Genomic DNA, 24,130 nt, shown 5'->3' with positions numbered 1-24,130 from the left:
TGTAAATTGACAATTAAAATATTTGCTTAAAATTGCTTGTTCATCATGCATAAATCATATTGCCCAATATAATCTCATTTTAGTTATTCTAAATCTCCTTATGAGAAGTTAATTTGTTTTGGAATCAAAATGCTTCATATTTAATCTAACAAAGGCTAAAACAGGTTATTTTTACAGATGACTACAACATCTCAAATTAAGGATTTGATAAAACTGATGTAAGGCTTAGTTCTATTTAGATTTCTTACTCTTACTTTCATGCATTTTCTTGCATTTAATATAGTCAAGACACTTTCCAAAAGATGAGAATTGAGTATATAAAACTATTTTGAATATGCAAATCAGGAAGTCATGTGACAACAACAACAGACATAGTGTCATGATGGAATGGCTAGTATCAGAATCAGATTTTGATATTGGCATTTTATAGGTAGTGTCATGCCATCCAAAATTATCCACCTTTAGAAACGGTATGTTAACAACCATTTCAAATTAAAAACATTCATACACTCATTTCATAAAGATGTTTTAAGATTGGGAATTTATAACTTACAAAACAGATATTTCTTGTTCTTAATGACACTGGGGGAGATATGGATCAACACAAAGACCCAGGACCATCCAGAAAGAAACCCAGTTGTAATAAGCAAAGTACAGCATTTTGTAACAGGTAAGCATTCATGAACAAAAAAGACAACTGTGCATCCCAACAGTGTGCATAAGTCATATACACAAGTAACTTGTGCAACATATCCATTCATGCATTGCATACCTCAAGCAGCTAGAGAATTAAATAGGTATTCATACCATTCTATAAAAAAACATGCTAGTCAAGACACTAGATGCAACTCTTATGGATGTTTTTGCAATTGGACTGTTGAACTAAGGTGTCACTAGTTAATAAGGTAACATGCCTCAGCTCAACCACGTTTCTAGCCTTGTACTTTGGTAATGCAAGCATAAAGTAGTTCAACTCAATAAAGAAGAATTGAGATTTTCTTCAAACTTCTAAAGTGAACTTTGTTAAATATTTGTTTGCCAGGGAAAACAGATATCTTTTTTCTACAAGGACATACCAGTTTTAAATTGAAAAATTTAGACAGTATCGGTCAGGAGTGTGACTTACAAAAAATATATACTGTCACTGTATACATCTTTCATCGTGTTCTTTAATAGCACAAGGTTGCTTAATTCTGAGTGATGGATTTACAAAAAACACTGGAATGGTAAAAGTATTTGTTCCAATGTAATTGCTTTTTTTTTTTTTACTTATTCTGCCAGCTGTTTGTGCAGATTTTCCCTTACCACTAGCCTTAATACTCCTCTCTACCATCACATAAATTCACAAGACATATACATGCTATCATCCAAATGATTGTGCAGCAACCGTCCACCAATAGCAGCATAACACAATTCCCGTTATCACTGGTATCCCCCTCTTCCATTTAACCTGAAATCAGTTTTCAGCTAGCAGTTTATTGTTTTGGTGTGTTTTGAGATGATCTAACATGATCTTTTTTTTTGTCTGCATAATCTCAACTGTATTGTTTCAACAATTTTGAGAATTCTTTTTGGACTATGTTCATGCATTCTCATTTCCATGTGTCATTTACCACAGCTGCTGTAACTACAGCTATTTGCTTGCTACTTCAGTGGTATCTAAACAACTTTGTCTGCTCAGGAAGTAATGGATTTTGTTTGTAGGAAAATGGCTACCTTAATGTGGTCTCCTAAGTCATCTGCTACCCTTCTTACCATGTGAGGGTTTGTCTGCACATGATGACAAGAATATGAGCAACCAATTTCTCCTCTTGCTTGTACTTCACAGTTACATTATGTTTCATGAGAGGGACATGTGTCTTCTTCCCTATTTGTAGTTTTAATCGGTCATATGTTTTATCTTTATCTGTCACTTCCTGTGATTATTCTTCTGCCTTTCTCACTAATAAACTGTTGGGTCGGCTTTTTCCACTTGTGGAGTTCCTATGCTATAAACTCTTGGGTTCTGATGGTGATCCCTTTTTTGGTTCTCTTCCTTCTTGTCCCCTATTCTGTTTTTTTTTTTTTTTCTTGGGATCCTGTTTCCTGGACATTTTTAAGAGTTCATTGAGAACTTTGCAAGAGTTTTATTGAACAGAAACATTGCTCTTATTTTGGGTTTTATTCCCACACATTTCTCATCCCTAAAAAGACAAGAAACTGTTGTCCTATCATTGATCCTTTGGTTGTACACCATTCTTGGGCTTCCCATATTTCACAATAGTCACACCTACTCATTTGTGGAGGTTTTACTTCTGGTTTGTGAATGACAATGGTTGATATTTCAGATATGTAAAAACACCTTCCCAGCCATGGATATAACCTTGATTTTGTCCTTTGACTTGTGTATTTCAGTACTGCACTGTTCCATCAGAGTTGCCTTGGCTCTATGTTTTTTGCAAGGTGACCTGGGCATTTGACTGTCTTCTTTATTCCTGCCCTTTGTTTCCACCATTATATGTACAATTGGCTACTTCCAGCTTCCTAGCAGGTCTACTCTGCTCTTTAAACTTAGTTTCTCCTACAAGAAACTGCTCAAGTTGGTTAGTTTGTGAAAGTGAAAAGTCTTTCCTCATCTCCATATAATATCTAGTTCATTTCCTTACTCTGATGGGGCCTACTCTTCATCCTTTCAGTTGAGGACTATGGATCTTCTTGTTCACATATTTTTCTTTTACTCCTACTGTCTGAGAGGTTCTTTAGTAACCCTCATTCCTCTTAGGTGTTCCATTTCATCTGGAATATCACCCGTTTACAGATACTTCTCATTCCACTTGGGGGGGCATTCTCTTTCTGAGTCCCCTCTCCATATCAATCTCTTGGAGATTCTTGCTATTCATCAGGTTTTGGATCACTTCTTCCAGCTTTTGAAGGCTGTTTGGTGATGGTTTATTCCAATAACTTAACTATGGTCTTTAATATCTCCAGGCATCGGAACACTTGGTTGAGAGGTCTCTGTTTTAAGACACTGGATCTCCTGTATGAGATCTACAACCATCCAGTTTCACTTGTTGCCTTGCCATATTCCAGGTGCCCTAATTCTCATTATGAGTTGCTCATGTTGGATGCTCATGATCTGGATTGGGCATGTCTGTACCTATATACTTACACTCCCATTCATTAGTTTTCCTGTATCACTTTACTCATCTAAACTAATCTATGTTAGATTATTTTTGTGGCTCCATTTTGACTGGCTTGACCATGATTCCGCTTCTATGCCAGCTATTGGTATCACTTCATATACCATTCCCTCCTTTCTACTACAGACTGGATGATACATTCCCAATGCTGCTTGGTGATGGACTGTACATACACCCCAACTTTGCAGTCCAACTTTCTACCTTCCTCCAGATATCAATTCCAAGTGGACATGGTGATGGTTGTGTTGAGTGTACACATATGATTAAGCTTGAGAGGTCCCTCCATTATATCTTCCCGTATTGCAACACAACTCCAAGAAGTTGAATAATATACCTGTCTCAGAAGAGGTACAGTGTTCCATGGATGTGTTATCTATTGTTTATTTGCACTTTCCAGTCTTCCTTTGAGCATTTTCTAAAGGGGGATCATCTTCTTACCAGACCCTCTGCCAACTCATGGTGGGATTCCAGCCATTTGTGAGATAGGGTAAAATATTGTTTCAAAGTTAATATTTTTCCAAACTGAAATTTATTTCTAATAGATATGTACCTCCTCTTACATTTCTCACCCATCCTCCCCAAATTTGATGTAGGTTTTGTATGTACTGCCTAATCTCAGTCATTTCAGGTTGCACAGAAGAGAAGTGGCTGGTTATGATAAGAGTTGTGTAGCACTCCTGTTGATGGAAGGTTGCTGCATGATAGCATGCAGATGTCTCACGTGAATATAGGTGGGAGTACCAAGGCTACTTGTAAGCAAATATTTCTAAATGTGTTGTGTAATATAAGTTGAAAAAAGATACTTGTGAGTGGAATTAAGTATTTATAATAAATACTTTTTCAGTTAGGAAAGTGTTATTATTTTATTCCTGTTAATTTGGTTTTAAAATGTGAGCTGAAAGTCCCAAAATTTCACAACATGACATATATCTTAACATGTTATTTTGTAGTATTAGATAATTTAAAACTTTATTTAAAATTCTGTACTTTAAATCAGGTCATAACTAAAAATATTATACATTTTGTGTTTTAAACACTGACTTGAGGTGGTTAATTATTTTCTTACAGCAGCCAGAAAAGTAGCATACAGAGTAAAAATGGAGTTATAAATATAACTCAGTGTTAGGTCAATTTGATACTGAAAATAGTGCTACATCTATTTTAAATTAAAAAAAAACTACATGTACATGTAAATAGTGTTTTTGCTCTTCATTTGTTACTGTAACAACAGTGAATCCTACCAAATAGAAGAGATTTGCTTTTTTCTTGACAGTGTAGCTTACTTGAATGTAGTATTATTGCTGCTTCTGAATGTTCAGCTTCTAGAATTTGATTGGTTAAGTTTAAAAAGATGGCCAACATCTAGAAGTAATCTTCCATTTAATATAGAAAATCCTCCCTAAATCAGATGTATGTGTAAGATATAAATGTTAAGTATTTTAAAAATTATGTATATTACTGAAACTAAAGCAAGTAAGTACAGCATTTTGTTGTTGTTGTATGATAATTGAGCTAAGATAAAATAATAGAATATGAAAAATTTTCTTAGATATATATGATATTTAGTACTTTTAATTTTTTGTAGATAGTTCTAACTTAGACAGTAATTATAAACTCAAAGTTTTTGCATAACTAAAAAACTGAATGATGTACAGATTTTTATTCTGTTTAGGATTGATATTTGAAATTACCTAAAATTTAAATGGGATGTTTAGTAGTACATTTATTATTTGTTGTTTATTACAATATTTGAATATCTTTTAATAAACCATTCTAATCATTTGAAAAGATAAGAAAATTTAGTAGTTAAGTATGGGTGCAAAATAGAAAATTGGAAGTTAGGTAGGAGTTATAATTAAATTTTAAATAAATAGTTTCAGTGTGTGATTTGTGGGCATTATGATTTCTTCTGTTTAATATTTAGTAGTATCTGTGAACTGCACAAATTAAAAAGAGATACAGTATAAACATAAACCTTTTATTTTTTATTTCCAAAGTGTAATGAATCCAGTAAGCCTATCTGTACAGTTTCTTGCATCCAATTTTAATTTCAGAAATACTCATTTTGTGTGCTTCTAAGTTCCTTCAATGTTATTACATTAACACTGTCTACGGTATAATGTATACATGATGCTAGTGTGTACAATAACTCCTCCAAGCATGGAATCACCCTGAGGTAGCTCCTTTTTGAATTTTTTTCCAACAGTTCATTATTCTTATGCAAGATGAAAAAAACAAAACTGCTTGTAACAGCTTGTGTCTGACTTCCCTATAGTTTGGGTTTATTTCACCTGTGCTTTAAAATATTTGATGATAATTTAGACCACATATTATTTTGTAAAGTGTGATGGATGTATATTTATTCTGTGTATCTGTAAATAATGTATAAATTAGTTTTAGCAAGGTTATTGAATATTTAGAGCATTTAAAAAACGTTATAATATTGAATTGCTCAGAGATTTATCTAAACCTTTAAAACTAGGATTTAAAATGTGTTCAGTAAAATTGGAAAGTAGCTAAGCAAAATGGGTAACTTGACACCTACATTTGACCTTTTTTTTTTCTAGAAAATATGGGATTTCATTGTGATTACTGTTTGAGAACTCAGGTTTTATGAAAATGAAAGACTGAAGGCATTAAAATAGAAAGAAAAAAATCCAAAAGTGTGACTTAACAACAGTTATTCATATTCAATCTTTTACTGATAATTTTAGTAACATAAGCCTTAAAGTTTGTATAAGGAATAGTTTTATAGACTTGTGTATCTATATTAAGCAGATTAAATCATATTTTACTTTTTTTACGTTACTTGTACCAGTTAAAACACCATTGGTAACAGATGCCAGGTATTATAAGTGGTGATATAGATATTATATCCTATTACAAAATGTAATGATTTTTGTATATTTTAGAGGCAGTAGTACCTGAATATAGGTGGCAGTGATTTTTAATCTAAATTTCATTTGTATCTTCATCTACAGTGAGGACTCTTGCACGTGTCTATCATGTTCAGTACTTTGGTCATGAAGCTCAGCATGGTTGGACTGTGCCGAGTTGTGTCATGGCTTATGAAGGAAAGGAAAAATTTGAAGAACATGTTAAGAATTTTATTGCTTCAATGAATAAAAAAACCACCAAGAATCGAAACAAACTTCTAGCAAAGTTCAAGATTACTGTAAGTTACCATAGCTGTCTTGCATGTAGTTTGCAAGCTAATATTATTCAATGGAATATCTAATAAGTATTTATAGTAAGGTAATTTCCACAAATTATTTTGTTATATTATCATATTTGTATTAAGTAACATGTAATGAGAATATTTATGTTTGGTGGTGGTATGTGTATATATGTTTTGGTTTCATGTCTGTCTTTTTCTTACATCAAAAATGTACATTTCATTCTGTAGTTAGATTTTTTTAAAGAAACAAAGCTTTAGCATAAACCATTTTGGCAATGTAGAATACCTTAATCTGGTCAGTAAAGCATTTTTATGTGATAAAACTTGATGTTTGAAAATGTATCTTCCTTGAACAAGTCTGCTTAAATTATAAATTTCCTTTTTAGTATAGCTGGATGTAATATTTCATTCTCTACTATATTTTATTAAGAATGAAAGTTATTTATTGTTTTGATTTATGGCTCATATGAAACACTCTGAATTACCTACTGTTTAGAACAATGTTTTCAATATCATTTTGGCCTGTGATTTTTATGTGAAAATTTTGATCATTTTGTTAAATGGAGTATTTCTCAACAAAATTAGGCTTAGAAATGTAGATTTGTATGAAAAATTTAACAATTTTCGTAATGAACTGTAATAACAATATAGACAGGTAGTGATTTTTTTAGGCTAATATATAGGCCAGAAGTTAAGTTGGTTGACTCTTTGTGAAATGTTATTAATCAAAATAAAAAGTTAGTGCTAGATAAAATTCATTTAGCACTCACATCTTTTGCTGTAATGAAAATCCAATTATTAGGTTTTAAGCAGACCATGAATAAAAATGCATTTTCCACATTGTATGTTAACCATTGATGAATTTAGGATAACCCTTACAAATTTGAAGGCTTGTCATTTTAGGCTTCCTGAAATCAACTTTTATACAAACAGATCCAGTATTTGAAGATATATTGTTGTCTTGCCATGAGTTACTTTTCAAAACCTCAGGAAGCTTTGTTGTAATAAAAGCTGATTAAAAGGCATTTATAAATGTTATGAATGAGATAGTGATGCAAATCTTGCTTGGATGTTTTAAGTGCTTTTCAGAAATGTTTTCATTGCAAGCAGCTTAACCACACCTGGTAAAGCTAGGAAAGAATTTTTTTTGATTAACTTAAGTTGTTAAAGTTGTTCATATTATAGAACAATGCATACCAGAGTTTGAATTTAACACTGTTATGGAAGTTCTGCATTTGTTTGATAATTTACACGTTACTGTGGTTAACTATGTAATCAAAGTCTGAATTTCTATGCTTAATAAAGTGAAGTGTCAGCCAGACTTATCATACTTATAACTTTTGACTCAAAACTTAGTTTGTTGCTCCATGGTAAGTAATGACTGCTGAGCAATCTAATTAATCACCTGTTAAAACACTCCTAAATTCATAAAACAAAAAAACTGAAATTGTCTTCATTATATTTGTCATTTTTAAAGTTTATTTTAGTTAAGGGGTTACATTGTTTTAAATTTTGTTGCATAATACTTTTATCTGCTTAATTATTAATTGCATAGTGAATAAAATTCACATTCTTAACTGCTATTTTCAAGTGTATCTGTAGTTTGACATTTTCCTCAGTGAGACTGAAGGTGATTGATAAACCTAAGCTAATATATTGATGAATCTTACATGGAGATTTACTTGAATTTTTGGGTTTGTAAAAACATTTCTGCTCATGAGTAATTATCAGTGTTTTTGTGTTATAAACAGCATTTACTTTAGAATCTCAGATACAGTAGTAGCTTCACTGTAGTTGATCCAGATTCAATATTCAAATTTTAATTTGAACATTACTTAAAGACACAACCACCTACAAATGTTTTTTAGTTTTTTGTTTCCAAATTACTGTTTATGTTCAGTATGTCTTTAGCCCCTCTACTAAGGGTAGGTGTATTCCACCTAGCACGTATTCCTCACAGTAAGCAAAAAGCATTTATACAGTAACTATTTAAAATGTACACATTTTCATAATTTATTTTAATTATCAGTAAATGCTACAGGAATTTGTACACAAAGTATCTGGTTTTTAAATTAAGTTTTAAATTTTTTAATTATTTATTTGCTCATACATTTTTAATTTTTGAAGGATGACTATTCAGTTGGTGAGGTAATTTTGATTTTAAGACCAAAAATACTTTTATGTATTAGAGAATTGTCATATTTCACATATTGAATCTCTATAAACTGCTAATGACTTCAAGATAATTACCAAATGTTTTTATGGAAAACAATTTGTAGTTTTATCTGTTATTTTCAATATTGCATCTCTGCATGGGTTTGGTCAATTCAGTTAATCTCATAACCACCATACAAAATAAGAAAGACATAAATTATGCTTTTTCATTCTAAATTATAACACAAAACCACAAATGTTTAATCTAAATAGCTTAAATCTCATAACATCATATATAGATAAAAAAAAAATTTTTTATATTGACCTTTCAACAGTGTCTGACTAACATTACAGAAGATAAATGATGTAGTGCATGTGCACTGATGTCACCTTATCCCTTTATATAAAACTGGTCTTTACAAAGTGACCTATCTTGGCTGTGTTTTAGAGGACCAGTATTTTGTAGAATACAATTACATTTTGGATCTAATACATTATATTGTGTATATGTTATTACTATTTACAAAAGTTCTGAAATTTCAATTGCTCTTTTTAACTTAGAACAGTAAATAAAGAATGGTAGAAAATAATTATCTCTTCTAGTTACAAACTTGGTGCTCATTTGCAGCTTGCCATAAATTACTAAGCCTTATCAAGTTTCACAAGAGAAGGATGTGAAACAAAATTTTTAGGCCTTATATATGCATTTTGTAGCAAAAAAAAAATTATAAATTAACATATCAGTACTACAGAATTCCACTAACTTTTATCAGGCTTAGTAACTAAGCTGTATTTGGGTCTAAAAAAAATATGATGTTTTGAGCTTAATGATGTCTTACCTTACTATATGAAATCTAAGATGAAAACGAAGGATTTCCCATGTAAATGTTCCCCAGTGGCTCAGCAGAATGTTTGTAGACTTAAACTACTAGAAACCAGGTTATGGTATCCATGGTTGGTAGAGTGCAGATAGTCAGCTCTGTGTAGGTTTGTGCTTAATAATAAATAACAACCCACAGAAATACTTTGCAGAGACACAAAAAAAATCCACTCGGGGGACATGAATTTTTGATTGGTTATACACATATAAGAGGGAGGGCATCTAGGTTGATTCGTTGTGTGTGTGTGTGTATATATATATATATATATATATATAATAATAATAATAATATTTCAGAATATAGAAAAGATAGGAGGTTCTTATATTTTAGCTTATCAGTATTAGTAATTTAAGTTTCTAACTTGTATTTCAAGCTGGCTAGTGTGGATATTAACACTTACCAAAATAAAGCAGAAAACAATGTTTTGACCTTTTTAGGTCATCTCCAGGTTAACAAATAAAGTGAGTTTCTCATCATTACCAAGTTTCTAATTCGTAAGAAATTGTAGAGTTTGTATTTGGGCTTTGTAAACATCTAATCTGAACCAATGCTTCATTCAACATACCATGTACATGCAAAAGTTGATACCTAAGATTTTTTAAATTTACTATTTTATACCAGCCTTATTGATATTCATTCACAAAGTGGTAGTTCAATAAAATTTTAAATGTAAGTTTACAAATGTGGTGGCATAGCGTTTGACCCCTGATCATAGTAAGACCCATCTTGGTGGGGTTAAGCTCCAGTAACTTCTTTCTTTAATATAATACATTAACTTTGTAGGCTGGCTTTTTGTGATGCAGGGTTTATAGGCACTGGTATAAAATTACTCATTACAAAATAACCTAATAACTGTCTTATAAAAGTTACCATTGACAAAAGTGATTGTTTAATCCACAAGAACTTCCAGAATATAAGATGTAAGTTATGTGTATTCCATCTGTGCTATGCTGGCAGATCTCTATATAAAGCTAACCACTCTTAGATAGGTCCTATATAGATGTTGAGTATATTGTATTAACCCTGTATCAATTTCAGCATTTTTAAACCCCTTCTGTACATTTCACAGTTATATTAAAATTTAATTAAACCACCTTAATATAAATGTATTTTAATGAAATTACTATTATAAAGTATTTTATAACTTTTATATTATCTAAGTTTTATTCCTTTTATTTTGAAAGGAAAATTTAAAACAAATTAAAACTGCAGGTTTTGCTGTCGTGAACAAGTCGTGGTTACAAGTCTAAACTTTATGAGCTATTATATATAATACCTTGAGAATACAATAAAGCTATTGGCATACAAGGTCAAATTGAAGTTCCACTTGTTTTTCATTAGTGTTTGGTAAATTTCAAATCATTTTTCAAAGTCAAATCCATGTTGCTAAGTGACAGTTTGTAGTTGAAGGACATAGTTACTACCAATAAAAAGAGATTTTTCACTATTCAGTTCTACCAGTGAATGGATTTGTAGTATGAAACAGAAAAGAAGTACAGTTCATTGTTCTCTTAAAGTGTACCTAGTATTTGGCAGTGTTTCTTGCCTTATATGTATTACTTTGCTAAACAATTAGATTGTATTCAGGTTTTAACATTTATATTTTAATTAGTTATTTATCACTTGTGTTTATAAATGCATATTTGAAAATTTTTTGATTGTATATATTTAACTTGATGTAGTTTGGCTTGTGGAAATGTCTAAGCAAAATGGCATCATTCGTGTGTGAAAGTGTTAGTGAAAGAGTTTGTAGATTAACTTTGCCCTTTAATAACTATTACAGCCATGAGGTCTCATTGGGAACAGGTTTGCATATTTGAATCAATAATTGGAAGGAAAACTTGAAAATAAACTATAAGTGAAAAGACAGACACAAAATTATGCATATGAGAAAAAAGACAATTACAAAACAGTCTGTAAACATTTCAAAGGTATATACATCTTTCCATTTCTTAAATGTTATTTAATTGCACTGTACATTGATGTTAATAATATAATAGAGAAAGTGGAAAATAAAATATAAACATTTACTTTAAAAAAACATTTGATATTCATTTAGGGGGTCCAAGAAATTATACAAAAGAAATTTGAAAACTATAAGATAATATATAGCATTTTTATATTCAAAATGAAAATCGTATTGCTTGTGAACTATTTTAATTCTGAGTGCATATAACTACATTATTATAAATAACAGAAGAATTTAAAATTGTCATATATTTCTAAAACTGCATAATCTTAGGATCATGCAAGAAAAACCTAAAACTGTTTCATCAACTGGCTTCATTTTTGTAAAGACCTTTCTTGAGAGTTATATACCATCTTGTGGAATAGTATAAATATTTATTTCATTCTGCAGCTACTTAAAGTGTGCAATGGTTAGAAGTGTATCATTGAAGCAACTTGTGTATATACAATTTAAATCTCTGTTCCAAGTAGATATCTTTCCCAATTATTTTGTATGCTGTTGCCTAGAAAATGTGGATGGCTTTTACCAATACATTTTGTGTTCATGGATTCATATCTGTTATAAGATGCAGCACATTAATTACCATAACTGGAACGAACCTTGTCGAATCTGTGATGTAAGCTAACAATATTCCTTTGTTTTTTAATGCTGTGAATTACACAGAATATCCAGTTGTTGAAAACTAAAGATATACTGTGTGTATAAACATTTTGTATCAGAAAGAGCTGTTACATGCTATTTCCAAAAGTGGTACATTTTTGGTGGTATACTACCTACAAAATGCCAAATAAGCTCAAAATTTAGTTCTGTTACATGCCATTTTAATTTTTTATTGCCTGTGATACTCATGTAATTTGAGAATTTGCATTTTAAAAATGCTTTCATATAATGTACACAACCCTCTGCACTAGTATGAAATCAACTGACTGTCTGAGCTTATATGATGCAGTTAAACTTAGAAAATGTAACATAAAGATTGGCTGTAAAACTTGTGAGAGTATTTGGAAGTCATATAATAAACAGACAGTATGAGTAATTTATAATATTTTTTGTATATGAAACTTTTAATACATCCTAACAACTCAATCTTTACAATCAACACAAAAATTGAGAATTCAATATTATCTGGAGATAAATTTAAAATCAATCCAGAATTGAATTTTTTTAAAATGAAAATTAATAAAATAATAAACAATACTTTCATTCTTAAACACGTTTTATAGAATTTAAGTTGTAATTATTTTAAATTCAGTCTAAATATAAGATTGGAAATGGCAATATTGGCAACAAGGAAGTAGTAAGGTTCTGAAATCATTTTATTATAATGTATTTGTAGGTAGTAATTATCAGTGATTGTTGTTTGTTTCTTTTTAACTTCATATTTCCCATTTCTAAAATTGTAAAACACTGATATTTAGGAAATCCAATCAAGTGTTACATTGTTTAGTTAGGGTGAGTATTTAATTCTCCTCATTGTTTTTTTATTTAGTATGTGGTGTATGTATGAGTACAACTGTGTGTTTACTTGAAACTGATAATGTGATTATAATTTGAAACATTGTAATTAGTTTGAATAACAGGAAAAGCTATTGACCAGGTAAACATGAAGTTGTTAATGGAAATAGTTTTAATGTTCATACAGCCTGCTAGAAAGAAAGCATGGGAACTAGCTGTAGAAGAAGCAGAAGATGCTTTAAAAATGACCAGAGCTGAACGAAAGCAAGAACTGACTTTTCAGTATGTGATGCCAAAGTCAAAAAAGAATGCTGCAGACGTAGGTATGTATTGATAAACTTGTCACTAATGACAACATGATTCCCTCAAGTGTTTGGCTGCAAAGTTATAATTAATAATATCTTGTTTAGTATTTTCTTGTAAGTCATTCTTCCAAACTTTTCAATATGATGGATGTTTTTTATTGTTTTATTTTTGTGGCGCTGGGATATGGATGTTAACTCTCCCTCCCTCCCCTCCAGAAAAGATGGAACTTCTAATAGCAACAATATTTTCTTCTTTATAATTAGCTGTTTCATGATTAATTGTTTTATTAAAGTATGTTACACACACACACATTTATGTCTTGCTTTTATTTACAAGTCATCTGTTTCAGGCTTTAAAACATTGAAACTTATTTTAATTACTTGTAACAGTGTTTTTATTTTAGTTATTTCACAAAAGTTAAATGTGTTTCATTTGTATGGAAACTGATATATTTAGGCTATGAGCTCCTGGACTGATAAAGTCCATAGTACCCAACTACTGTTAGTGTCATATATGAAAATAAATAAAAGTATGTTATTATTACAACTGGTTTAAATGCCGTAAGCTAATGAAGCATTAGAAACCAATAGGCCCATGATTGCATTAGAGACTGTATGATGAGAAATTAACCAGTTGATGCACGTGCTAATTGGCTTTGCAATAATTTAAATAAGTTGAAAATATTATCTTGCGTTATCCATTTCTTCTTATACTTAGCCTGTATATGTCATGCAGTTCAATGGGGCTCACAAAAATAATATTAATTGTGATTATAGTAACCTTTTGCACACATAATCTTACAATATAAATGACTGAAGTGCATTTATCATAAGTTGTATTGATACACAACTATAAGGATCTTTGAATCTTCCTTTTGAAATGTATACTCACAATTTATTGTTGTATTTCCAATTTTTACTTGTAAACTTGAATCATTAATCAACAGTTTGTTAAAATTGAGTGATGATTATGTTAGATTAATATAATTATATCTAATAGTTAAAAACTTTTTTTGCTCTCAGCCATTCCTTACAAAGTATCACAGTTTCCTCACTTCTTTTTTCTTTTCTTTTTTTTCCCCTTTGATATTTAAATTACCTAATAGTTTTGGATTTTTTAAAGTTTACTAAGAAGTTGTGAGATTTCTTAAATATTTAAAAATGTAACTTGTTTATTTGACTAGCCACTATTTAGACAGAGAGCTTTTGTGTGTGTGTGTGTGTGTGTTTTTCATACCAAAAATTATTGAGAGATGTCAACAAGTGTTTTACATTTTTAGTATTAAAATTATGTTGTTTTGGTTTAGGTAAATGCAAAATAGAAAGCAGTCAAGTAATCAAAAATGGAAAAGCAAAAACACATAGCAATAAATGTTCTCCTAAAGAAAAGCTCAAACATAAACAACCCAAAGAAGGAACTGCCAAAAGAAACAAAAAAGTTTGTTCTTCTAAAATTCAAGGACAAAGAGCAACTGAAGATAGAAAAGCAAAAAAAAAACAAAATAATGTAAAGACTTCTTCAAAAGCTCGTGAAAGGGGAAGTTTTTTTGTGTTTTGTAAAAAACATTTGCATGAGAAACAGCTGCAACATCCAGACCTGAGTAGTGCAGCACTTGAAGATTTACTGCAGCAAGAATGGGCTCTTATGACTGACATGCAGAAAGCTAGATACAAATCTCGTTTCACTGTGGGAAAACTGACCAATGGGCATATCTCTGGGGATAATAAAATGAAAATACGAAGTAGGTTTGTGAAGAGAAAATTATTTATAAAATGTAAAAAGATTGTTGTTTTTTGTGATTTTTTAATGTTAATATAGTAAATGCAAAACTGGAATTCATTTATCAAATAGTACAATGCATTGTAAATTAAACACTTCAAAGGTGTGATTCTTTGAAGGCTGAAATGTGTTTTTTTAATTTATTTCATTCTATTAGAATATTGCATAAGTTTTTCTGAACTATTACATAATGAAGCATATCATATAGCCTCTTCCAAACTTTAAAAGACTGTCTTGATAATTGCATATATGATCTTACAATATAGTCAAGTAATTAAACATCACAACTTTTATCTTTTATTTATTATTTAAATGTTTATTAAAAAAGTACTTGTAAATTACATGTAGCTTGCTAGGATTTAAACAAAATAAAATTCTCTTTGATTTATTAAAATCAACTATTTTTGCCACTTTCAAGGAAAGCCTGGTTAGGATCAAAGTAGTAATGACTATTTTGAGATCTAATAGTTTTAACAATAATTTACTAATATTCTTTGTCCTGAGAAACTGAGAGTTGGTGAAAAATTGTCTGAAATGAAAATATGCTATTTGAAAGTATAATTTTCTAAAATTGAAAATGTATTTCCAATAATACTTAACTCCTCTCACACTGCAGCTATTACTTGACTGCTAGTGTTTCTTTTACTTTGCCCATCTAAACATTGGTCTGATTTGTTAATTACTTGTTCCAGACTTTTATCCCCTATTTAACTTTCCCTTGACAATATCTTTCTCTTAACATCTTGCATCTAAGTCAATGCACCCTCTATCTTAGTTAAGAACCTTCAGAAACTATTGCCACTTTTTCTAGACAAACTGTTTATTAACAGGTTTCTCTATATTACACCCATTAAAGATTCTTTGAGTGTTCTTTTTTTACTTTTTTTTATTTTCAAAAAAAAAAACACTTTTTGTTCAGAAAACTGATTTATGGCACATGTTCCATGATTAATGTATGCAGCACTGTGGGTTGTATCTCACTTGTGATATCTAATGTTGTTTATGAAATAGAGGGTGCACTGAGGCTGCACTTGCAGGCAATCTTAAACATTCTACAGAGATTCTAGATTTGCCTTTTCCAGTGCCTTCCCTTACTCTGCTTGGCTTCTTATAAGACCAGTTTCATTCAGCCACCTCAAACTCCTTTTCTTCTGTTCATAAATAAGTGCATGATGTTTTGGGTATTTTCCCAGTTGCTTTCATGTTGCAACTTCATTAATAGTAGGAAGGTTTAAAGCTCAGTTAAATGTAGGGACAGCTATGTTTTGTCTACCATGTTTGTCAGAACAACATACTTTCACCTACCACCACCAGGTGGAAGCATATTTTGACTCTCAGAGAATAGAACTATTCCTGGATATGTGGGGTTCCAGAATGGAATCTGCTGTTTTCTAGGATTTGTCTGACCCCAACTATGGTGCTAAGATATTTACCTCCCTACACCTTTTTTTTAGAAGCCTCTCAGTGATCACCAGATTACTATGGTGATGAGTTGGGACTGTTGTTAGCATCTACGTTGGTTTGACTGTCAACTTGTGCATTTTCCCTAGTCTCTTAGCTGGTATGTTGCTGCCCTCCATGAATTGTGTGAGGCCTTCTTATCTGCTCTTTGGTTTCAACAGTTGTCTCCAATCTGCATTCATTCCTGTTGTAATTGGCTCCTATATATGATCATATTTCTACCCTTATTTGATTGCCCCAACCTTTGTCATCAGCCTTTCAGTTCATTGTTATCAAGAATAGATTCCATCCATATCCAAAAAGTTCCTCTGCTTGGTGGGAACACTGCCTGCAGTAGAGGTGACTACCATGTGCCTTTGGGCCCTGTGGGGGCTTAGTTCCAAGAATTTCTGGACATGTGCAAAACCTTTACCATAGATTCAATGGTGCTATGGGTCTTTGTGACAAGATTAATTATTCACATCACATCTCCACCTCCATTATCATCTCAACCTGTAGTGTTTCTGCCTTCCAAAGGTCCTTGGATTTCAGCACTACCTTCCATGGCTACTGGAGACTTGTTGGTCAAAGAGGAAGTGGAAAGAGTCATTTCAGTTCATAATAGATTTCATTTCCATCTCATTCTTGTGCCCAAGAAGATGGTAGAATGGCATCTAATCAAAAATCTTTATTGTATAAATCAATTCTTAGCTCGTCCAAAGTTCCCAATAGTCATTCCTTATTCTGCATGGGTATTTTTCACCAGAACTATGGATGGTACAGTTCAGTGTCACCAATGCCTACCTGCATATTCCTTTAATAAAGTCATCCCACCACCAACATCTGCATTTTATGCACAAGAATCTGGTACTGTAGTTGAAGATTCTGCCCTTCAGACTAGCATTGGCTCCACTCACACACACACACACACACACACACACACACACACTATTCCATGGACGTCCAGTTACTGTTTACACAATCCCATCAATTGGCAGAATATCACACCCAGATATTGCTTTCCAAAGCAACCAAAACAGGATTTCTTACCATAACTGAGATGTCTTTCTCACTCCAACATAACAGTTCATTCATCTGTGTGTCTTTTTGACACCTATCTCAGTCAGGTTCAGCTGACTTCCATCCAGCTTCATACTGTGGGACAGTATGGGACAGTCCAACTCTTCCTCACATTTTCTTTTCTAGATGTGGTCATCACATGAATTTCTCTCACTTCTTTGGGACAAGATCCCTTCAGTTGTCTGTATGTGACCAGTAGATCAGGAAGAGCAATCTGCTGGATTCTCCAATTTCCTTATTCAGGATCAACATCTTCAATCTTGAATGGTGCTTAGATCAGAACAATACTATAATTGGTGTTCTTCTGGTACCACTTCATTCAATGCTCCAAATTTTCACAAGTGCCTTGTTTTAAGGATGGGATGCATATCTCAGCAATCAGGAATTCCAAGGCCTATGGACAGACAACAAGGCTTTCTTCCATATAAATATTTTAGAATTTCTTGTTGCTCAAAGGGCAATATCTTATCTTAAGTTCTAGAAGTATGAAGACCAAAGTCATCATGCTTCACTCCAACAATTCTCCAGTATTGTCGCACATTTCCCATCAAGGAAATCATTCAGTTCAAGTCTTTTTGTTTTTGAACCTTGGATCTTTTATAGTCTACTCACTCCCATCATATTATCCTACTAACATTTCACATACTAAAGGTGATGAACTTGATGGCAGGCAACTTGGTTTTTGCTTCTGCAGTATCTTCAAAAGAGCTCTCCTGTTTCACTGTTCCTTTTGTAGCAGCCATGATTCAACATCTTACAGCATCCATCCTGAAGCTCAGACATCATGCATGGAGGTTATGTGGTCCTTCACACATCATTCAGGTTTAACTTCTAAAGTTGCCATGTTCTTATCTTAGACTCTTTGTCATCCTGCAGTGAACATTTATCAGCAGAAATGACACACCTATTGAGAATGATGTAGTGTGAGGAGTTTTGAACCCACTTTGTCCAGACTTACGAACTAGAGCTCAGTTTTTAACCTAGCTCTTTTATTATGGTTTTGCATCTTTCACAATCGCTCTCTGTAAGAGAAACTATTCTGAGAAACCCAAGAGGTGGAAATTCTTTGAGTACCCAGCACGCTCTGTTCTTTTCAAGCCATTTTAGATCCTTCATCTCACATGACCATTGTAGTTATATAACTGGGATATAATATGTTATATGTTCTTTTGCATCATCCATTTGACTCCTTAGCCTCACTAACTGTGTATCAAGTCCAAATACACACAATTTTTGTTGGTGGTGGTGTGCAGACATCACTATTCGGAGTTGTTTGTACTGCATGTGCACAGAATGCTTTATCATTCTACCTACAGCAAGGGAGGAGATAATTCCTTTTCATTCATTTATCTAACTGGTTGGGTTGAGCATGGCCCTTGTTCTTGATCAGTATTGGCTCAATACATTGTTCTTTTAAGAGGGCCCCTTGTCTCCTTGTAATTCTGAATACAGAGTAATCCCATCCTGGGTCTTTAGTTGAACACCATTTGTTGCACCTCCTTCCCATAATTCTGGCAGTGGAATATACCTTGCCCAGTGAGAATGTGTTCATAATTTCAGACCACATAAGTTCTGTTTTTTCAAGTTGAGTATGGCATACATGATCCTGTCATTCTGAGTTTGAAGTGTTACCTTTTGAACTTCTTCAGGTTGAGGAAAAGGTTTGTCAACTTTGGTGTTGCTTACCTTCTTTTCATGATTCTAGTGGCTCAGAATGCATCATTCTATAACTACAAGTTGCAATCCATTCACAACACATATATGTTGTGGTCCAAATGTCCTAGCCATTAATGTGTGTTGTAGGAGCAATGGCCATATAATTCCAACCCCAAATACTGCGCCTCAGCTACCTAATTAGGGCCTGTCAATTTCCATCTACAGTGCATGATTTAGGTTCTGGGTGAAGAGCATACCTGTTCTGAATGAAGTGCAGTTCTCTCACTAGGGTACTGATATTTTATTGGCACAACCATGATCTATGCAGATGCATTCTGTATAGATAATGCCTTCACTGGCTTCTTCAATTTATCAATGCAGGATTCTAGCTGTAGTGTGAGAGGAAGTAAGTATGGTTTGGAAGTTAACATTTTGTTAAATATAAAATGTATTTCCAATAATACTTCCCCCTGTTCACACACTTCTGCTCTTCTTTCCCACTAAGATCTAGTTTGAGACTGTGGATTAGGTCAGTCTCATAAAAGTGAAGGACATAATTATATACACAGTAACAAGATAGAGGGTGCATTAACATAAGTGGAGAGTGTGTAAGAGACAGGTACTGTAAAGGACAATTAAGTGGGGAGTAAAAAAACTGGAGTAAGTGAGAAAAAAATGAGACCAGTGTTTAGATGGGTGAAAGAAAAAAAAACTCAAACAGTTGAGTGATAGCTGTAGTATGAGAAAAGTTAAGTATTATTGAAAATACATTTTAGATTTAAAAAAAGAAATTATAACTTTTCTTCATTACCTTTTCATAATATTATTATCTCAGTGGATTCCTTTTCATCAAATTTTCTTTTTCAAGTAGAGTGAATGGGTTACTAAAAAGTATATTGACTGTGAACACTGCTTTTGTAGGATTTTACAGACTAATTATTTGAAACCTTCATTTTCTTTTCAGGCATTAAAGATTTCAAGCTGAAAAAAAAACTTAATAAAATGAAAAAAATAAAAGGTAGTACGTCAAAGACTGCATACAGAAGATATAATACAAAAATGCAACATACAGTCAAGTCCATAGATTATCATGGAAAAATACCAGAAAAAGACATGGAAATTAAAGATACAGTAGAAAAACAGGTAGGATCAATATTGTTTGATACATGTAAAGAAAAAAAAACTATTAGCTAACAAAATAATGAACAAATTATGCTTTGTATTTATTTTTAAAAAAATGTGATGTGGTTACAGTGTTCTTCAAAATCCTGATTCTGAGTTTTGTGTATGTATCTAAAATTAGGAATAATTATTCCTTTTTTCATGTAATTTCCTTCCCTGGAATGTGAACTTAGCTCACCACTGAAAATTATGTCATTAAAAAAATATTTAGCAGCATAGCATCCAACTTCCCCATGTAGCTATTGCCATGAGCTGTGTGTCACCACTTATCTGGTAAATAATGTTGTTGTTTCATTCTTAAATATTATCTGATAAAAAATAATTCAACATCCAGTCATCTCAGCAATAACAATTTAAGCTTAGTTTACTTCTTTCATTAATATTTATACACTGTCATAGTTTAAGGTAAGTCTGTGTTATTAGTGATGTTTGAACCTGTCTAACAATACTAATATTTATGTAAAATCAACTTGCTTGTTCAAAATATCTAAGTGAGATAGTAAATGCAAATTCAAATACTTCATGAAAATGCACCAACTTATTCAACTCTGTACCTTAAAATAACTACATGCTTTGCAACTATCTTCTGTTCCAGCTTTGAATGTGTGAGAAAAACTTTGGTAAATTCTAACATCAAAAATAAATATTTACCATATTTCTCTTCCTATTCAAAAAGAATGCTGGTTTATGTTTAATGATACATTTATTTAACATAGTACCTTGTAACATAATGAAACAATAACAATTAGAAAAACTGCTATTTAACACCATGTTCTCTTAAAAGTAACGTTAATGTTTTTGCTGCAAACTTAGTTGAGTTCACTGAGTTTATGATCCCAAATTGATCTTTATAGTTTTGATAGTATAACTTCTCATGTGATTGTTGTATATTCACAAAATTTTGCGAGAATCTTTTTTATACAAAAAATCAGATTTTTAAGCACATATTTTTATTAAAATTTGTTGTGAATATGTGGAGTCAAAATTAAAACTTTTCTTCATTTAAAAATTATAAAATTCTATTTGTTTAACCTCTACAACTTCCTAAGTAAATTGTTAATGTTTTTTTTTACAGTAAACCTGTATTTTATATGCATTTTCCTCCACCCTAACTCTATATAAGATCAGTCAAACCTTGTAACTACCATAAAAAATACATATAAAATAAATCATAATTGCACTTTTCTTATTTCTAGAATATCTTATTGTAACATACTACATTTATTTATCTTAAGTAGCCTAAAAGTCATAACATTAGAAATCTTTTCTACTAAAATTATTAAATTATTTTGTTTTATCTCTCTGAACCAAGACCAACTAATAATCTTATGACACAAGTTGTAAATTACTTAATAAATGTATAGATCTTGTTATGCTCTTGAAACACTGTTTGCGAGGTGCTCATATGAGTCTACCTCATAAAAAGATTTTTCTTTATTTTACCTTATCATATGTAACCTAAAATTTTTCTAGTTTTTAAATTTAGTTAATTTTGTAGTAATAGATAAAGAATACACATTAAAAACAAGAAATTTATTATTTGCCTGAGCTTCTTTCTTTTCTTTTTTACTATTAACTGCTGATGGAATGTAACATTACTTTTTTATACTAATAGTACTACTATAATAAATATTATTTTATTTCCTTAAGTAAAGTTTTTTAATTCTAAGCAAAATAAACAATTCTTTGTAAAGAAAACAATGTAATATAATATTTTGTGTGATTGGTTAAAACTTTGGCTTTTTAATGGTTATAAATAATAGGGTATTAAGTATCAGAAAGAACTACCAGGAATTTATTAGAGGGTGTGACAGGTGGGCATTGCAAGAGGGGGTCTGATTTTCTGTTTTATGGTTCTGTAACCAAATAAAATTTAAGACTGTAAAAATATGCTTTGTATGATTAATAACAATATTATTTTTTAGCAGAATAGTGTGCACAATGTCTGGTGATTGAAAATTCCTAACTTTCCCCTTCTTATCTCTTCTTTTAATCTGCTCACATGTCCCCCCACTAGTAAAGCGGTAAGTCTATGGAATTACAACACTAAAATCAGGGGTTCGATTCCCCTCAGTGGGCTCAGCAGATAGCCCAATGTGGCTTTGCTATAAGAAAACACATAATCCTGGGTATTCTTTACTGAGCATGATACAAAGTGTTATGTTCAAAATTTTATTAAAATACTTTTTTATCAATAAATATAGCATAAAATCTTAATCAGTAATTCATATTTTAATAGTATATAAATTTTAAGTTTTAATTCTACAAGGAATTTTTTTAATCCTGAATTTCCCCTAGTGTGACACATTTTCTTTAGATATATTCTCCTTTCTATTTTATCCACCACTTCTTGAAAAAAGCATAAAATTAAAAGTAAATTACTCACTATAAAAATTGGCATTTATCAGACAAACCGTAACTTTTGATATTAGATTTAGAAAATAATAGATATTTTGAAATGAGGAAAAGTATTTTTAATGTTAACATGAAAACTACTTTGCATGTGGACTATTTAAAACAAATACCCAGTATATTTGTCTCTATTTTAGTTTATTAAATATACTTCACTAAAAATATTTTTTATATGTGAAAAACTGCCAAATTTGATAAAGATACACATGCTATATTGAAAGTTAGAAACTTTAAATTTATAAAGACTTTTTAAACTAGCACAAAAATGTTGCCTGGTTGGTCAAGTTGACCAAGCCCATGTTGAGAGTGTTAATGGATTCACAATTTATACAAATTAAAAACAACTCTCCTCTTTATTAAAAAAACTTACCTTTTATGTTCAGCTCGGACTAGTATACAAGCCTAGATTTTGCATTAAAAACATATTTCAATATAAAGTTCATCTACTTAAATTTATTTGTTCATGGTTTATGTAGTGGCTGCAAGATTATGCGCATTGGCAAAACAAAATACCAGTTGAAAACTAAAGCTTATGAACATTTAGGAGTATCTAATATAACCAGCCATTCATCTATTCAGCATGTAAATTAATAGTTGCAGTATTTCAACTAACAATTTCTCTGTCATTACTGTAGGGTCTTCAGACTGAACTTTATATTAAAGAAAGTTTATTCCTAGATAAAACTGCCCTACCCTGCTCTTTAAAGAATTGTGGACCTCTTTAGATCTAAAATTATATAAAATGCTTTGTTTTATCCTTTTTACCCACTTAATAAGTAAGCAAACTAAAGACCAATGATACAATAGATTTAGTTAACCATCTTGCTCTGGGTAGGGGTAGAGGGTGTGTCATGTTTGTAAACTTACATTCAAAATTTTATTGAACTACTATTTTATAAATGTTTATCAATAAGATTAGTATCAAATTGTATATTTAATTCTTAATATTATACATTATTCACTCTTAAGTTAACTATTAGAATAAATTCCTAAATATCAATTTTTGGGTGTTGCATGGTATGTTGAATGGATAGTTGTTTCAGATTAGATATTTGAGATGTCCAAATACAAAGTCTGTAGTTTCTTATGAAACAAAAACTATGTTTTTTATTTTCTGGGATGATATTTGATGAATCATCCATGGTAGCCTCTCCTCCTACCTCTTCCATTTATGGAAATACTTGCTTACATGCACTTACTATGTTCTGTGACGTGTGTTTATGACCAACACAAAGCTCAAAATGTTTTCCACATGGTTTTCTATGCTTTTGTGAAGTTTTTAAAGGGGAAAAACCTTTTTATATTAGAATGAAAGCAGAGAGGTATTTTTCTTCATTTCTTTATTTACTTTTATATATTTAAGAATAATAATTTAAAGATCTGTTTGTAAATATTAGAAATAATCTATATAGTTATGTAATGCATTATAATAAATATGTGACTGTATTCTACAAAATAC

General features: G+C 31.3%; 1 protein-coding gene across 4 annotated transcripts in view; it reads left to right on the top strand.

Annotated features, from left to right (window-relative positions):
• Positions 1–24,130, top strand: part of LOC143244652 (histone-lysine N-methyltransferase NSD2-like) — a 57,828-nt gene that overhangs the window by 7,792 nt on the left and 25,906 nt on the right. For all 4 annotated transcript variants that reach the window (XM_076489727.1, XM_076489724.1, XM_076489726.1 and 1 more), the window contains exons 3-6: positions 6,161–6,354; positions 13,004–13,139; positions 14,429–14,863; positions 20,042–20,220. In XM_076489727.1, the coding sequence (XP_076345842.1) occupies positions 6,161–6,354; positions 13,004–13,139; positions 14,429–14,863; positions 20,042–20,220 (944 nt within the window). The remainder of the gene's footprint in view (positions 1–6,160; positions 6,355–13,003; positions 13,140–14,428; positions 14,864–20,041; positions 20,221–24,130) is intronic.

Source organism: Tachypleus tridentatus, chromosome 2 (genome assembly GCF_004210375.1).
Source record: "Tachypleus tridentatus isolate NWPU-2018 chromosome 2, ASM421037v1, whole genome shotgun sequence".
Taxonomy (NCBI): Eukaryota; Metazoa; Arthropoda; class Merostomata; order Xiphosura; family Limulidae; genus Tachypleus; species Tachypleus tridentatus.
Note: the sequence above shows the minus strand (reverse complement) of the source record. Positions and strands in the feature narration are given on the sequence as shown.